At 28.5% G+C, this 16,623-nt stretch overlaps 1 protein-coding gene across 1 annotated transcript; it reads right to left on the bottom strand.

Annotated features, from left to right (window-relative positions):
* Nucleotides 1–258: 258 nt before the first annotated feature.
* On the bottom strand, nucleotides 259–16,382 carry LOC119669073 (barH-like 2 homeobox protein). Its single transcript, XM_038078833.1, has 3 exons — nucleotides 16,307–16,382; nucleotides 625–1,027; nucleotides 259–562 (listed from the first exon to the last, which is right to left on the bottom strand). The coding sequence occupies exons 1-3, from the start codon at nucleotides 16,380–16,382 to the stop codon at nucleotides 340–342; spliced, it is 702 nt and encodes a 233-aa protein (XP_037934761.1). The 3' UTR covers nucleotides 259–339.
* Nucleotides 16,383–16,623: the final 241 nt, after the last annotated feature.

Here is a 16,623-nt window from a genome sequence, read left to right as displayed (position 1 = left end):
CAGGTTCACCTATGAAATAGAGTAGAAATGTTGATTGACACCAACTCGAATAAACTATTTATAATATACAAATATTTGTTTTTTTTATACAAATTTAATTTTTTTATTAAATTGTATATGTAATTATGAATCTAAATTTAATTAATAAAAAACACAATTGTTTAATTTATCATAAGATTTTATTAATTATGAATTCTGGAAAATTATGTTAAAACTTTAATTAATATTGCACAACTAATTAATATATTTACACTTGATTCTTCATTAAATTAACTAAATTAAATAAAAACTTTATGTGAATAAATTCTCAACAATTCTTAGCCTCAATGGAAATCGAATTTACAACGGACATCCGTGTACGTAACCGACATTGCGAAAAATGGCAGCAGCTGCAGCAGAAGTCAAAAAGTTACATGGATTCGAAGGACTAAAAGTTGACAACCCTGTTGGGCAACAGCCCAATGCATTACTAGTACCATTTTCGCTAGCGAACTCCTTCTCCAAAGAAGCTTGGTGACGCAATTGCTCTAAACGTAGCTGATTTTGACGTTTCCATTTTGTTCTAAATAAATTAGAAGAATGTAAATTTCGGAATTATAAATTCATATAGATGAAAGCCCTTACCTTCTATTCTGATACCAAGTTTTTACTTGTGTTTCAGAAAGATTTAATGTCTCCGCCACATCACTTCGGTCAGCTACGGATAAATATTTTTGGCAGCGAAACTTCCGTTCCAAGTAAGCAAGTTGTGCATGCGTGAATGCTGTGCGTCTTCGTCTGGGCTTTCTACCTGATTTACTTATACCTGGTATTTTACTGTGTTCCGAGTAACCGTTGTGACTCAATTGAGGTCCTTCAATATTTGGCGAATGTTGTGTTGACTCAACGCTTGACTCATTGTTACCAAAATGCATTTGTGCTGCTGAGAAATGGCTGTAGGTATCATTATGACAATTAATTGCTTCGGAATCCGGTGAAGATCGATCCTCAATATCAATTTCTGAATTATCATTTGATAAATCGGAATCTGTAAATAAATTTTCACTAATTTTATAATTATGTATAAAGAAATATATAAATGTGCACTATTATATTAGTAAATGTGATATTAGTTGTAATTTATTCTTTCAGAGTTGTAAAAAAACAGTATTAAGTCTGGTAATGTTAAATGCTTATTTCAGACATATTTTTTTTGTTGTGTTGTATACAATATGAAATATAAAAATTGTAAACACTAAAAATTAACTAGTTTAAATAAAAAAAAAAAAAGTATGTTAAAAGGGCAATGGTTAGCATTTTTTGTTATATATTTAAATTAATTTATTCATTTATTTATTTGAATTTATAAGTAAATGAAATGTTCATATTTTAACACATATGACAGATGACTGGAATTTTGCAGCATACTTCCATTAAATATTCACTATAGTCAATTTTTGAATTTGGCTAAAAACTTTGTTGAATTTGAATTTGTTAAAACTTACGACGTAAAATTTTTTGCGAGTAAAACCTAACTCTGAAGATTTTAAGAGCATTGTTGTTGCTTCACATATTTTCTTTCGTAAGTTATGAGTATTTTTTTGCTACTCTGAAAGAAAAAATTACGGCTATTATTAAACAATGTACTCAATGTGTAATTTAAAAGTCGGTTTTTGAATAGCGTAGTTTTCAATTCTGGTTCAATAAAAAAATTTACTGCGTTTTTTCCTTTTTAGCTCTAGCAAAAATATCGGTTTTTCAGTTTAATTTCGAGAGAATATTTTTATAAATTTTATATTATAATTTTGTCATGATGAAAATCATTTTATTCATTTTTTAAACATCTTAGGCTCATGTTATATAGATAATCATGTTCATATGACCAAGTGAAATTTTATTTATTTTTGGATGAGAGTAGAATTTTCAATTAAAAATTGGTCAAGGTGACGCTTTCTGTGTGTCGTCACTTTGGCCAAAACAGTGTTACTATATAGTAAATTTTAGAATTTGCGCCCATCAGGAGTAAATATTTGTAAAATATGACCATTGCAGAATATGATAGATATGATGATATGATATCTAGATAGATACGACAGTTCACGATATTTAATCGTAACACATGTTATCCTATTCAAAACTATTGACTGGATGGTGCAGGGCAAAAAAAAGGACAACTGCCACAACAAATATGTATTACATTTTAATGGAAGAGCTGTATTGTGAAACTGCATATCGTACTGTATCTCATATGTTTGTGATTATAACGTTATATCTTCAACTCATTTCGTTAGTTATCGTCTGATTGTGTGACATCTGACATATGTTTGTGTTTATAACGTTATATCTTCAGCTCATTTCGTTAGTTATCATCTGATTGTGTAAACCTTAACATGTTAATGAATGTGCTATTTTCTTTTTCTCAATTTTCTACAAGATATCAATGATGGATTACGTCGCCTTGTATTCTAACAATAAGGACATTTCTATATCTGCACGCTTTTATATCTTACACTCAACTAGTTTGTTATCCACCACTCTTTTCTCAGAAGACATACCTAAATGAGGTACAATCTTTAAACTCAGATAACATCAAACGAGATTTGTGGAAAACTTTTTAGTGTGTATTTTTTTTATGTAAATGGTTTTTATATAATAATAATCCCAAATCCCAATAATGTTGATTATATGGTAATTCTGTATCATCTCAAAAGTACTGATTCTCTTCTCCGATTCGAAAAAATACTTATACCAAGATTGAGTCAAGTCATCACCAACAGTTTGTTTCTCGCAGGAGTCATGGACTACTAAATATGATCATGGAGTTTTTAGTCAGATTTTTGCGCCAGAATCAAAGGAATACTAAATATGATAAAATAAACGTATATATCTAGAGTAACTGTCACGTTCCAGCTTATATAAAAAATTTCTGAAGCTAAATTATTAAAATATAACACTGTTTAACAGCGATAAGAAGAAAATTTTTTGTATTTAGGCCGCGTGCGAGTTCGAGTAAATTGAGGTAAAGTAAATTAAAATTTTCTACGAATTTTTGCACTGCACTTATGTAAATATTTATTTATTGCACTTATTTGTTATTTTTGGTTTAAAGTTTTTAAATTAATTTATTTATTTATCAAACATTTTATAAAATTTTCACAATGGCAACACTTTATTTACTTTATTTTTATCTAATTTCCCCTACTTGAAATTCTGGTAAATACCAACATTCGCTGCCATACCGACATAATTTAATATTTTCCATCAATTTACTAATACAATAACAATTGAAGTCAAATGCAAAATCGGAAATTTATGTTGTATTTACTTTTTAAATATTTAAATTTTAAAAACCATGCCGTTATGTTAAATGATATTTTAAATTACAACTTGAGGTTTTTTTTCGTTTTATATAACTTGCTCATTATTATCCCGTTGTGCAGCTCGTGTAAACGCTTAAACGCCCAAGCAAAAATTTATTATCAACTTAAAAATAACTTAGCAATTTAGTTACTCTACTTCTCTACACGTTCCGAAAGAAATTGGAAGAAATTCAAAGAGACATTTCAAGTATAAATTAATGTACTTTCAAGTGGGCGACGTCCATTGTAAACCACTAAACATCTTTCACATATGCTGACTGACTGTGCCTGACTGTTCCTGACTGTGCCTGACTGTCTGTGTGCCACTCATCGAGTGCTCAAGTAGCAAATTGTGAAATAATGCGAATCAATTTATGTGCCAATTGCTTTTAAATAAATAAATATAAAAAAATAACATAAAATAATATAAAGCATAAAAATACGGGTATCAAGAAAAACATATCAACTTGTTATTTATATCCGCCGGAGATATGCATATATCCTGTCTATCCTTTTAACCCTCACTTTGACTTCTTGTACTTGTGAAGAAGTACGCTGGGCTGATTAAATTCACGTGTCGTTCGTGGCTTTCATACGAAATGCTTTTTTCCGTTGGAATTTCGCTAAAAGCATTTTTTAGTTGAGCCGAGAGCTCCAGTATGCACAGCGTAGGCCATCACGTGTGCGTCTGTGGTAGCGAATAATTTGGCACAGCGGGCACTGATCATGTGGTACAACCCCGATTGATGAATTTGTGATTTTATTTCCCTTGGTTTATTTTTATACTAATTTCATGTGTGGTTCAGTTACTTTTTATGTCCTTTGTTGGGACAAAAATACATTTAAAGAATGTCTGTCAGTTGTAAGATTTTAGTGCTTTAGTGCTGCACAGTTAAATTGTTCAAACAAAAAAAAAATTAAGTAGAAATAATATTAAATCATGGAGATTTGTACAATATGTTGCAAAATTCAAATATATAAATAAATTAAATAATTTAAGTATATATACAATATAAAACGGCTTACTATTGCCATTCTAATATTTATTTTGTTTTCTTTTATTTAAATTAATTAATTTTTAGTGTACAATTTTTATATTTTACAACAAAAAACATATGTCAAAAACAATCATTCAACAAATTTTAAAAGTGATGCCAATTTGTTTCAACCAGACTTAATGTTGTTTTTTACAACTCTGAAAGAAAAAATTATGGCTAATATTTTGATGTTTATATTAGCTGGAATAGAACTTGTAATGTGGAAGATGGTGTCATAACAGATTGATGTATGGCAAGTGAATAACTCTTCATTAGCCAATTTCAGTATTACCTATTATATAGTATATATTTTACTTAGTTAAAATTTTATCCATCCAGCTTATATGCACAATACAATACACTATATACCTAAGTATATGCATCTCACGTTTTGGAGTTTGAACCAGGCGATATTATTAGGTTTACAATAGCCTTAATAAAGGTAAGATTAGTTAAGAGCAAATTTTCTCCACAATATATATTAAAAGTCGCGCCGTCCTAATACTCTTTTTAATAATTATAATGATAGCATATACATATATTCGACTAATCAAATTAATATTAATATATATTAATAATAATTTATTAATAATTTAATAATATATACATAACTAAATCAAAATATATCAAAATCTATATTTAAAGATATATGGAACTTTTTTATATTTAATATTTAATCAATACCTTGTTATTACCTTGTTAAATTGAAATAACAGAGAAAAAATATAAATCGACATATAGAAAAAAATATTTTGATAACATAAGAATAGTTTTCATCGCACACTATTAATGTCTAGTAAAAATATTGCATATCCTTGGAGTTTAGAAATAAAATACTATCAAGTTTGTGTCGTTTAATAATTCTTTTGGGTTATGAAACTGTGTACTCTGTGCTTTACCAGATTTATAAATTTATATTATAATATTATGAATTTGATTATTACAGATATTTCTACAGTTTTAGAATGATATTCTATTGCCTTAAATCTTAAACTATTAACAATATCTGTTCATACCATTTTTGGGCTCAGAGATGATAAAATAACTGATAGGTGCAGGACATTTTCTTAGGATTGATATAAAAGAAAGCGAAGTAATTTATTGTTAGAATTGAAGATTTTATTTCAGATCTTCAGAATACCCTGAATATGAGGATAGAATATAGTCGTAATATCGGTTCAAATAAAATGTTTTAAAAAACCAAATTTTTTTTTAAAAAGTGTATTATTTAACTATTGATCGATTAGCCCGATTAAAAAACAAATTTATTAATGTTAATTTTTTCTTGCCGAGAGTAACACGTCTTTATGACGAAAAAAAAGTATTTAAAAGTTAGATGGATTCGAATAACAAGGAAAAGACAAGAACAAAAATTTAGTTAATTTATTAAAAATTGGCTGGACATACAACACTATTTCGACTATTGCCACTTACTCATCATCAGTGGTTTGGGAAAATATTCGAATTTCTTTTTAATTAGTTTAAGGAAATTATAATTCATATAATTAATATTCATAATATTCTGGAGTATTTTCAGAAATGGAAAATACTCCAGACAGAATCCGTCGAGCGGGAGAGTGGGTGATATGGTTTAAAACTGGGAGGATAGCGTAAAATATCTCGGCATCACGTTGGACAAACGATTCACATGGCTTAAACATGTTCAACTGAAAAGAATTAGCTGTGCCAAGAACAGGAAACTGATAAATAACCAAATAATTCGTCTGTCACTTCTATGTTATATGGTTGTGTAGCGTTTAGCAAAGCTTCAAACACTACTATTCACTAGCTAGAAATTGCACAAAACCAGGATCTGAGAAGACTTTTCAAAGTTCCATGGTACATAAGTACGAATGACATCCTCAGGGACATCAAGCTTGATCCCATCAAAAAATACATTAAGGACAGAGCCCTGAAATTATTTGCGAAATCTGACAGAATTACCAACACCGCGTTATCAAATCTCAGAATGGTTACAGGCTCCTCGGGGAGGTATGCAGATCTGAGGTCAATTAATGCTTAGTCTGATGAAGTGATAAGCAATAATCTAATCAAGGCGCAAAGAGGGGTTTTGAAGAAACCTCGCAGTTAAAAGAGAGTAAAAGTGTTCAGGTGCACTCTAACTCAACTAGCCTCAACATAATATTAATAAGCTGTATACCAGAGTAAAAATATTGTAATTCTTCTTCTTATTTGGCACTACAGTTCAGTGTGAATCTTGGCCTCCTACACAACCTGCCTGCCTCGGGTAGCATTAAATATATTGGTTTGATTTCTTTCAGGTCCCATTCTTACAACATGAGCTGCCTATTGCAGTCTTTGTGCTTTGACAAATCTTACTATATTTTCATTTGTAAGCAGATCATCAATTTTTTTGTTCGTCTTTTGAATGTCTCGTCGTCCATTCGAATAGGGCCATATACTTGGTTACATATCTTTCTTTCAAAAATCTGCAGCACTAAATATTGTAATTCAATATCAGTTAATTTCTTGTTCCAAATATCTTGGAACATAATAGATAATCGTTAACAGATTTGCTAAAGTAAATCTGCCAGAAATTAAAAATACCTTCAATCGACTTATTTCAATTGTAAAAATTAAATAATAAATTTATAGTACTCTTAAACTAATTTTGAGAGATTTATATCGCTTATAATAACAAAAAAATAACAACTCACCAAATAATAGTAATAAAAAGTTGAGGACGAAATATAAAAGAGAGCAATACATCATAAATATTGACCTCTCATTATCCAAATTTAACAATATAAGTCGGGTAAGGTCTTTTATTTAATAGTAAAGTCCTGCTACAGTCAGATATTAGGAGCAGGAGAAAAACAAGAAAAATAAAAAATTTGTGTGAAAAGGAAATATAAGGAATCAGAAGAAAAATTTCAGTGGCTTCTGCAATAATAATTATTATTTTACAATGATATTATAAATTAGCTCCGGTTAGAGCTGAATTTTTCCGTTTTCATATGACTTTTATTCCCATACAATCCGTCTGCTTAAGACATGTGAAAATAAAGTTTCAGATATTCTGAAAGTCGAAATCTGAAAAATGTCACGTTACATCACTTTGAGCAATGATTTATCATTTAATAAACACTTGACTTACTGCATGCTTACCTAAAGGATATTTCAAGTTAAAAGCATAACATATTAAAAATAATTGGAAATAAAATATACAAGTATTTATTAAATATATTATAAATATTGAGATTCTAATAATAAAAAAAATTGCTTTAAAAAATCGAGTTAAATATTTGTATTATTAATTATTAAAGAAATATCGCCAAAAATTTATGATAAAAATACTCAATATACCCGTACTTTACTACAATAATTAAGTCATACATTGAAAATTATCACTGTTTATTCTATTAAATTGAATATGTATATTAAATAATGCTCAATATTCCACTTAACTCATATGCACACATTTAAATTTTATTAGGGTTCATAGATATAATTATTTTGTTTCTTATTTAGTTGCCTATTACAGACGTGAGTCGTCCCTGGCCGCGTCGAGCATCCTCCGCCAGCCAACCCGATTAGTAGCTCGCTGTCGCCGTTAGGTAGTACCGAGCGCCTCTAAGTCGTTGGTTCTTCCACTGAAGATGCGGACGTTTTCTACTGTATTTTTCACCTGCGGGTACTGAATCAAACACTTTTATAGCCGGGCACTTTTTCCCATTCCCACACGACATGACAACCTAGCGAAGCTGCTGAGTTTTTATACGTTTAACTATGTCAATGTCGCGATATAGCTCATACAGCTCTTCCTTTCGATAGAATTATATGATCCCAATAAGGGATCATAGATCTTCCGAAAAATTTTTCTCTCGAGTGCTCCTAACGCCTTGTCATGACTGTTGATAATTGTCCAAGTTTTTGCACCATACAGCAGGACAGGTATGATAAGCGATTTGTAGAGCGTGTTTTTTGTTAGTCGAGAGAGGGTTTTATTTCTTAATTGCCTATTTAGACCGAAGTAACATCTGTTGACAAGAGTGATTCTTCGTTGAAAAAAAAATAATACAAATATGAAATTGAACTTTGAACGGGTGCGATAGCTTCAATTCTAATTATTTTTTTCTAATTATTGTTATTAGTTATAGTATGACTATTTGCTACTCAATAGTAGTTAAATTAAATTAACTATTAATTTAAATTAACTATTAGTTTTCTCTAAATTTTTTTCAACATTTAGAGAGTATTTAACATTCAGATATTTTCTACATACACTTTAATTCAGCAATTGGTTGAATTATTGGTTTTCTTTTATTTTATTAAAGAATATATACTAATTACCTTATTCGAAAAGTTCACAAGCATTGTTTTTTTTTTTGTAACTATTCAAATATATGGTAAGAACCATATACAAAATACCGCAAGGCTCATCTCAGAACTAAATAACTGACTAGCAAGGGACTTCGGTGAGGTTAAATACTACCTTACCTTACTACCTCACTTGTCTGGTTACAGATATTTCGACAGTTACCTTTACTGCATGCGGAAAGTAGAGTCACCAAATTGGATATATTACGGAGCTGAAGATGACACATTCTTTGAGTGCAATAAGTGGCTGCCCGAACGAGAAGCACTTTTCTCCCCAAGGACGATAACAGAAAAAATGACCGAAAACAAAATAAACTGCGATTGCATAGAAATGTTTGCTGAAAAGATACTTAGGTTGAAAAAAGTAGGTTTCGACAGAAGTCAGCTGAAGCAAACAGATGTATCACACCAAGATGAAGGGCAAGGTTAATCACCTGAAGCAGTAGCATATGCAGTCTCATTATTCAGAACTAAATTTCAAAAAATTATAACTTTTGAGCTGATTAAGAAATTTGAAATGCAATTAATTATTTAAACTATAAAATTTAAGAGCTTTAAAAAAATGTATGTGCACAAATAAATATACATTTTTCTATTTTACTATAAGTTTAGCCATTTACTTATTGTTCATGAGATGGTTTAACAGGAGTTTGTGGTACAATTAAAGGCTCTGATCTGGTATGATCTGGTGAAAAAAATTTGATAAATTGAGTTATCTAAAGTTAACTATATTTTTATAAAAAGTATCCATGAATTATTTAAGAGGAAGAAACATGAACAAGTAACACCTATCCACTTTATGGGATATATAGTACAATTGAAGATATCAAAAAACTGATAGCTATAAAATCAAAAAATTTTAACAATATTTAAAATAGATAACCGTTGGATTGTATTATATAGTCAGTCCAATATTGTGTAAAATAATCAAAGCATATGTTAAAGTAAAATACCGTTAAATAAATGATCTAATTATTAACTTGGTTGATAACATATACATCAAGACGTATATATGATAAGAATATACATCTTTAGGAAGCTGTTTCTTAAATTTTGTGACTTCAACACCCATAAACACATATCTATTATTCTATATCTTAGTGCCCAATTAAAAGTATTTAAAATACAATATTGATCTTAAGATGTATTAATAATGATTGGTAATCATTGAACTTTGCATATTAGTCTATGAAAATGTTACTAAATATTATACAAAAGTCGAAAAAAGAATAAAACATCGTTTTAGAGAAGAAAATAAATAGCTTTTGTACCAGAATTTGTTGAAATATAATGCACTCGATTATGTACAGTTTATGCAAAGCTGTATAAATATAATTGATTAAGGATCCTCTATGGGTTCGGGGATGTGAGAATAGTCCAATAGTAAGGTATGCCTGTCGTAAAAAGTGACTAAAATCCAAAACGTGTTGGAAAGGGTCTCGTGTGAGCATAAGTCCATAACTATGTGAACATAAAGAGCGAAGAATGTCTGGTATATCATCATCTAGGCTCACCAGCAAAGTCCATTTCTTTAGCGTATGCGAACGTCTGGCACGATAAAACCAGACATATGGCTTGGACGCTCCCAACTATCTAACTCAGTAAAAAACAATCTAGTTATGAATGTAGAACAGCAGCTTCGGAAAGAATGCTGCATAGCTATGGATGATATTGATAGTTGATAAATGATGTTATTTTCAACATCACCCTAAACAATGTTTTCTATTTTAGGTTAAGTTGAAAAGCATAGAGCAAGCCCAATATAAATCCTAGTTGGAAAGATTTTCATAATAAAAAATAAGTGCGTTAAACTTATAAACTTATTAGTAAAAATTTTAAGCTAATAATTTGTATATTGTCAATATAAATGGAAGAAAGTGCTCCGGCTAGAAAGCTTTTTGATTCGGTGCCCGTAGGTGGAAAACGCGGTAGAGGACGTCTGCATCTTCAGTGGAAGGACCAGGTGACCAATGATTTGGGGGCACTCGGTACTATCAACTGGCGACAGCGAGCTACTAATCGGGCTGACTGGCGGAGCCTAGTCGACGTTGACCATTACAGACACGAGTAAGTAAGTAAGTAATATATGGTAGGTACAAGTATTCATTGAGGAAACAGCATTTGCGATGTGTATAAAATGAAAATAAAGTTAAAATATTTTTTCCAATGCTTGTTATTATTTGAAATAAATTAACTTAAAAACACAGAAATCGTTTAATGAGATTTACTTAAATCATTTATCACTGCGTTTAATGGTGAAGCAGTTATCATTGTTGGATCTAAAACTCAACAATAATTCACATTTAACTCGTAAATAGTATTTAATTACTGAAATAATAAGTTTTCATATCAAATAGCTAAACTTGACTTAATGCTGAAGTAATTAACATACTAAGCTACTCTAAGAGGATAATAAGGTTTGTACACTATTTCGTATTAAAGTGTGGAGAGGATTTTGCTTGCAGCGTGTGTGCATATATGATTGCTTGCGTTTTAATTGCTGTTTAACAGACACACACATACACAAGCTGACACAAACACATTGAAGCTAGAATACAATTCTTCACACCAAACAAAAATTTGAACGAATTCATGTGAAATGTGCGCAAATTCTGAGTCCTTCTGTAGTCCTTGTCGATGGGTGTTCGCTCGTATGTGCAGAACTACCATATATACAATATTTTATTCATGTTGTTTGTGCACTAAAGTACTTGTACGTGACAAATTGCTCATGAACACGTTAACTTTTCAGATCCACAAATTAAATTATTGCCTTCAGCGGTCCTTTTTGTTTTCCATTGTGTTTTTCTTCATATCAAACAAAATATTTTCCTTTTGTGTTAAAAGTTGAGCTATTAAAAATCAACTTTGTTTATTGCAGGGCTAATTGATGTCTATCCCATTAATTCATATAAAGAAATTTGCAGAGCAGCCTTATTTTTAGGTTCTTTCAATCTAATACAGAGTTATTAGTTTAGCAATTAACTTTTTACGTGATATATGCAATTAACATATAATTCTCTATTATTGTCTATATATTATATATTTATTATACATTTATTTTAAAAATATTATATTATTATTATTTTATATTGAGAAAGTTTAACTGCTTTCCTAATAAACCACCTAACCACCTAAATTTCACTCCAATGAAATTTAATCGATTGACTTAATGGATAGGGCCGTCATATAAGGTTTACTTATTTTATTTTATATTATACAATGTATAGTAAAAATAAAAAATTGTAATATTACAATAATATTACAAAGATACAATAAAGAAATCTATAAGTATTTAAAAAAAAAATATTATATTGAGAGTAAAAGAGAAATAATAAAAAGTGTTTAGGTTAAAATTTGTTAGTTAAGTTAGTAAAGATATTTATGATTTTGAGTAAAGACTATGTTATGCACACAGTTATGGTCACGTCAAATGTGAAGATGTTGTTGTTTTCAGTTTAAATTAATAAATTGACATTGTGAGCAAAGAAAAAATTCCGACAAAACTTTGGTCACGGTAACATCTACTTCGTCACTTAAGTCAAAACAATATTGCTTACTAATTATTAGTAATTAGTCTATATTTGCTAGATTTTGGCGATATTTCTGTATTCGAAAGGAAATGAGTATAATTTTCAACCTTTGCAAACAAAAATTTGTATGTGTCAGCGTATAAGTTATAGTGTATCCACAAATCCTGCCCTATTCTAAAAAGTATAGTGCAGAGTAAATGTCAGAATTCGCACCTTTTAAGAGTAAATTACCATAAAAACTGTCTAAGTAAAATGTCTACACGGTTATGATCAGAAAAAGTGTTAAATTAATGTAACCATTTGTCATATGACTGACTGAATAACGAGGAAAAATAAATTTCCTTAAAGACAAAAATATCCGTTGTTTTAATTTCAAGAAAATCTTGAATGAAGTAATATGAAAGTATGTATAATATATACTATGTAAATATAAAAGTGTATTAGTTTAAATTAGTAAAAGTTTACTAATTTAAATTTTTGTCTGTCCTTCTGTCCATCTATATCAGTTCAAACTAGTTTCTCAGTTTTTGCGGCCGGCGACTAAGATGTGTGCAACCCACGACATGTTTCTAATCTACCACAACTAGGTAATTTTTTTTTGTTATATTTTAGTAACATTACATTATTTTCTTTTTATGATATCCCAAATAAATGTATTGAAATGTTTTACATTATTTATTACACTTCACGTTAATTTTCTTATTTAATTAATAAAATATTTTTTGTATGATAACAACTAATGTGAAAAATACTGATAATGAAAAATTTATAAAAGATAAATTAGTGAAGAATTAATAAAATTAAATTTCTCATTATCGCCCTAGTTTTATCTTTCTCAAAAAATGATGAACGTTTGTGTTTATTTCTGCGACTTTTCAATCTATTCAATGATTTGTATTGAAGGAGTATAGTTTTAAACACAGATTTTTAATTAAAATCGGAATTGATTCTGATTGAATCAGAATTGATTTTTCTGTCCTAGTGATGAGTATTTTTATAATATTATATATTTTTTAATATATATATTATTCATTTAGATATGAGGTACATTACTGATATCATTACTGAATCGATTAGTGAAAATTGAACTGTCCCAGCGATGCAATCTAAGGGGGTTGGGCTTAACTTAAATATTACCATATTTAATCATACGAGTAATTAGATCTTCATCCATAAACTTTGTATTGCAATCAAAATTGAGTTGATGATTAGGTTTAACTTTTTATACGAAAAACATTTTTTATTACATTTCTAATCTGAAGATTTTTGTTAGTTGATTCCCATTTCCATTTGTAAAAAGTTTTAAGATTTGGATATTTCATTTGTTTTTGCTATCTACAACGAATATAAAAGATACTTTAATATCTTATGTTTTCGTAGGGATCTACAGTCAGAAAAAGAGCTAAATAGTCTAACTTAGTCCAAGTCTAAGCCTTTTAAACTGATTTATTTTTTAAAGATTGAAGTGCATTTTTATTTTTGACAATTGATTTTGTTTTTTTAGGACAGTTTTTGTATATTAGGTGTACTTTGTATGACTGTAATAAGTGTGGTAATGTTGATTAGTATTATGTGACGGAATCGTTAGATTCTGTTTTGTTAACCATTCAATATATGATCACTATTGTAATACAACTATTATACTTTTAATATTGCATTATTATTGTATTCAGTTGGCAGTTGTATATATAAAGGTGTCTTATAACTTATATTGTTATATGAATGTCAATATTTACGTAAGGATATTGCCTTTACCTTAAAATTTTTAATTGTTTTTATTTTTCCTTGCAATGTAGATAGTCTCTATCACAGGTTTAATAAAGCTCGGGTTTGTTTCATTTTTCCGTATAGGTTATAATGTTTGGGATATAAGCAAGTAAGATAAAACCGTGCTTTTTTCTCCTTGTAATAAACAAAGATATCGTTATGTTTTGTCTCAATTCTGGTGGCTTAAATATATTCTTCAAACAAACTTAACTAAGTTTCTTGAGACTACTCCTTATTTCTTCACTCAACACACTTACGGGTTTAACTGAGTGTTTGAAGGTGTATATATATATATATATTTTAAATGTGGTGGTGAAATGGAAACAGTTTATTTGTACAAAAAAATTAAGTAATAGGTCACTATTTTCGCTACAAATTCACATAACTATTTCTGTTTAGGTTCTTATCAATAAAAGTGTTTTAAAGGAATATCAGTTGGTACCTATAGTTGTATATATTTATGATATTTTATTTTCTACTTGATATCTGATGATGTTTGATCATAGTTAATGTTGTTACTTAAAAATTTTTTTTGCGATTTAGATACCTATAGTCATGTGTTATTTTACAATATTAGGGTTTTTCTAATTATTAACTTTCTAACTATTAACTTTCAAACTATTTTATGAGCGGGCAATGCTAAAGTTCTTATAGTTGTTTCATTTTATTCGATTAGTTATTCGATTAAATTGTAGATTATGTGTTCATCTTAAAAATTGTTTGCGCATTATTATTACCAATAAGCAAAATATGTTGTTAACAATATATAATATATTTTTTAATCGTGTGAAATCGATTTTAGTTTTGGTATCGATTCGAAGTTATACTTCTGTTATCGAGAAATATCGTTATCGATTCAGAGTTATAGATTTATTATTTGACTTTTCTGATTTAGAACAAAAATCAGTAAAATGTGTATTAACAGAATTTTCCAAATCATTTCTGATTTGAATTTTTTTTTAGCTTAAATTTTCAAGCACTTTCAGTGCGAATTCACTTCGCCAGCATTAGTCGATCTGACTGTGAAAATATTTTATTGATTGCAATTTAAACATTATAAAATTCGTTAATTATACTATACAATACAAATAAAATTATTTGTATTGTATAAAAAGTTTCATACATTAAAGTCTAGGGTTTCACAGCCGATGGTCTATTGACCGCCAACGGACTATAGCGTGGTTTCTGTAGTTGAACAGAATTAAAAACACTGAGACTATATTTAAATTTGAAAATTATTTATTGTATTCTGTTTATTTCCTTAATCAGGAAACTAGAAACTTCTTCTTGGAAAATAATTTTCTTACTAAAATTTTCCAAATTTTGTATTATCAATATATTTGAATTGTAATTCAGCTTACTGTGATTATTGAGAATATCGACAGCTACAAGACCATAAAATACTTAATCTTTGCCTTTAACGATATTATTGGGAAGATATAGAACCCGATTTTGGTAAAATACTTTAAATATTTTTTTTAATCTGCCGTACATGAGTTGAGTAACAGTGATATAGGTATATAGTTAATTTCATAAGGACATGTTATTGAACAATAACAAATTACATAATAAAAAATTAGTTGAAATCGGTTTCACAATTTATTTCATTTTTACGTAGTTATCGTCGCTGCTTACTGTAATTCGCTCTATCAGACATACATTAGACATATATATCCTAATGAAGATATATAACTTCAGTGAGTTTTCACAAATTTTATTGCACTTCGTATTTCATAATTACATCATCAATAAATTTATATGAGAGATTATTAAAGATTCTATCCAATATTTGTGTAGAGATTTGATTTGAAAGGAAATCTCTTTCAGATTAGGTTATCGTGGCGATCTAAGCGATCCACTGTAGCATTGTTTTATTATACCATAATTTAGATTAAGTTGTCAATATTTTTAATTGCAGAATTGTCATTTTTCATTAAATTTAATCATTTGAAAAGTAGATATTTAATATCATTAAATAATTTAAGACCTAATTTTTTCACTTTTTAAAATCTTTATATAATTATGCTTTAAATGCAATGCATAATAATTTATTAATGAATTAGTGAGAGTTATTAATTTTTAAGTTCGTTGTTCAAAACTAATAAATTTTTCGTACCAATAAAAAGTATTTTCTTTTTTTTAATATTTATAAAAAATTTGAAGAAATCTATAAATATAATATTAGGAAAATTAGCGAAATTATATATAAAAAATAAAAATTCTTTTATTTAATAAACTTTAAAAATTTATTTTAATATTTATTGTTATATAACACAATTGAAGTCCTTACCGGAGTCCGGCTGTGTTTTGATTAAATCCCCAAGTAAATTTCGTATCATAAATGACTTAGAATTTTGTTGGTGCATTTTGTTTTTATTTCTCTTTTATATAAAAACAATTAACAAATATAACACGTATAAGTATAATTTTTTTTCGCTTTGTATTGTTTAATTTATTTCAAATAATTTTAATTTATTATTATTGTTTTAGTAAAAAATATTTTTTCTTATTAATATTTTAATATGCCGCCGGTTCTGCAAGCAACGCAATATTTTTTAATATACTATTTATATACATTTTTTTAAAATAATCATAATCCTTTTAATA

This window comes from Teleopsis dalmanni, chromosome 1, assembly GCF_002237135.1.
Source record: "Teleopsis dalmanni isolate 2A chromosome 1, ASM223713v2, whole genome shotgun sequence".
Classification (NCBI taxonomy): Eukaryota; Metazoa; Arthropoda; class Insecta; order Diptera; family Diopsidae; genus Teleopsis; species Teleopsis dalmanni.
This window is presented reverse-complemented; position numbering and strand designations above follow the sequence as displayed.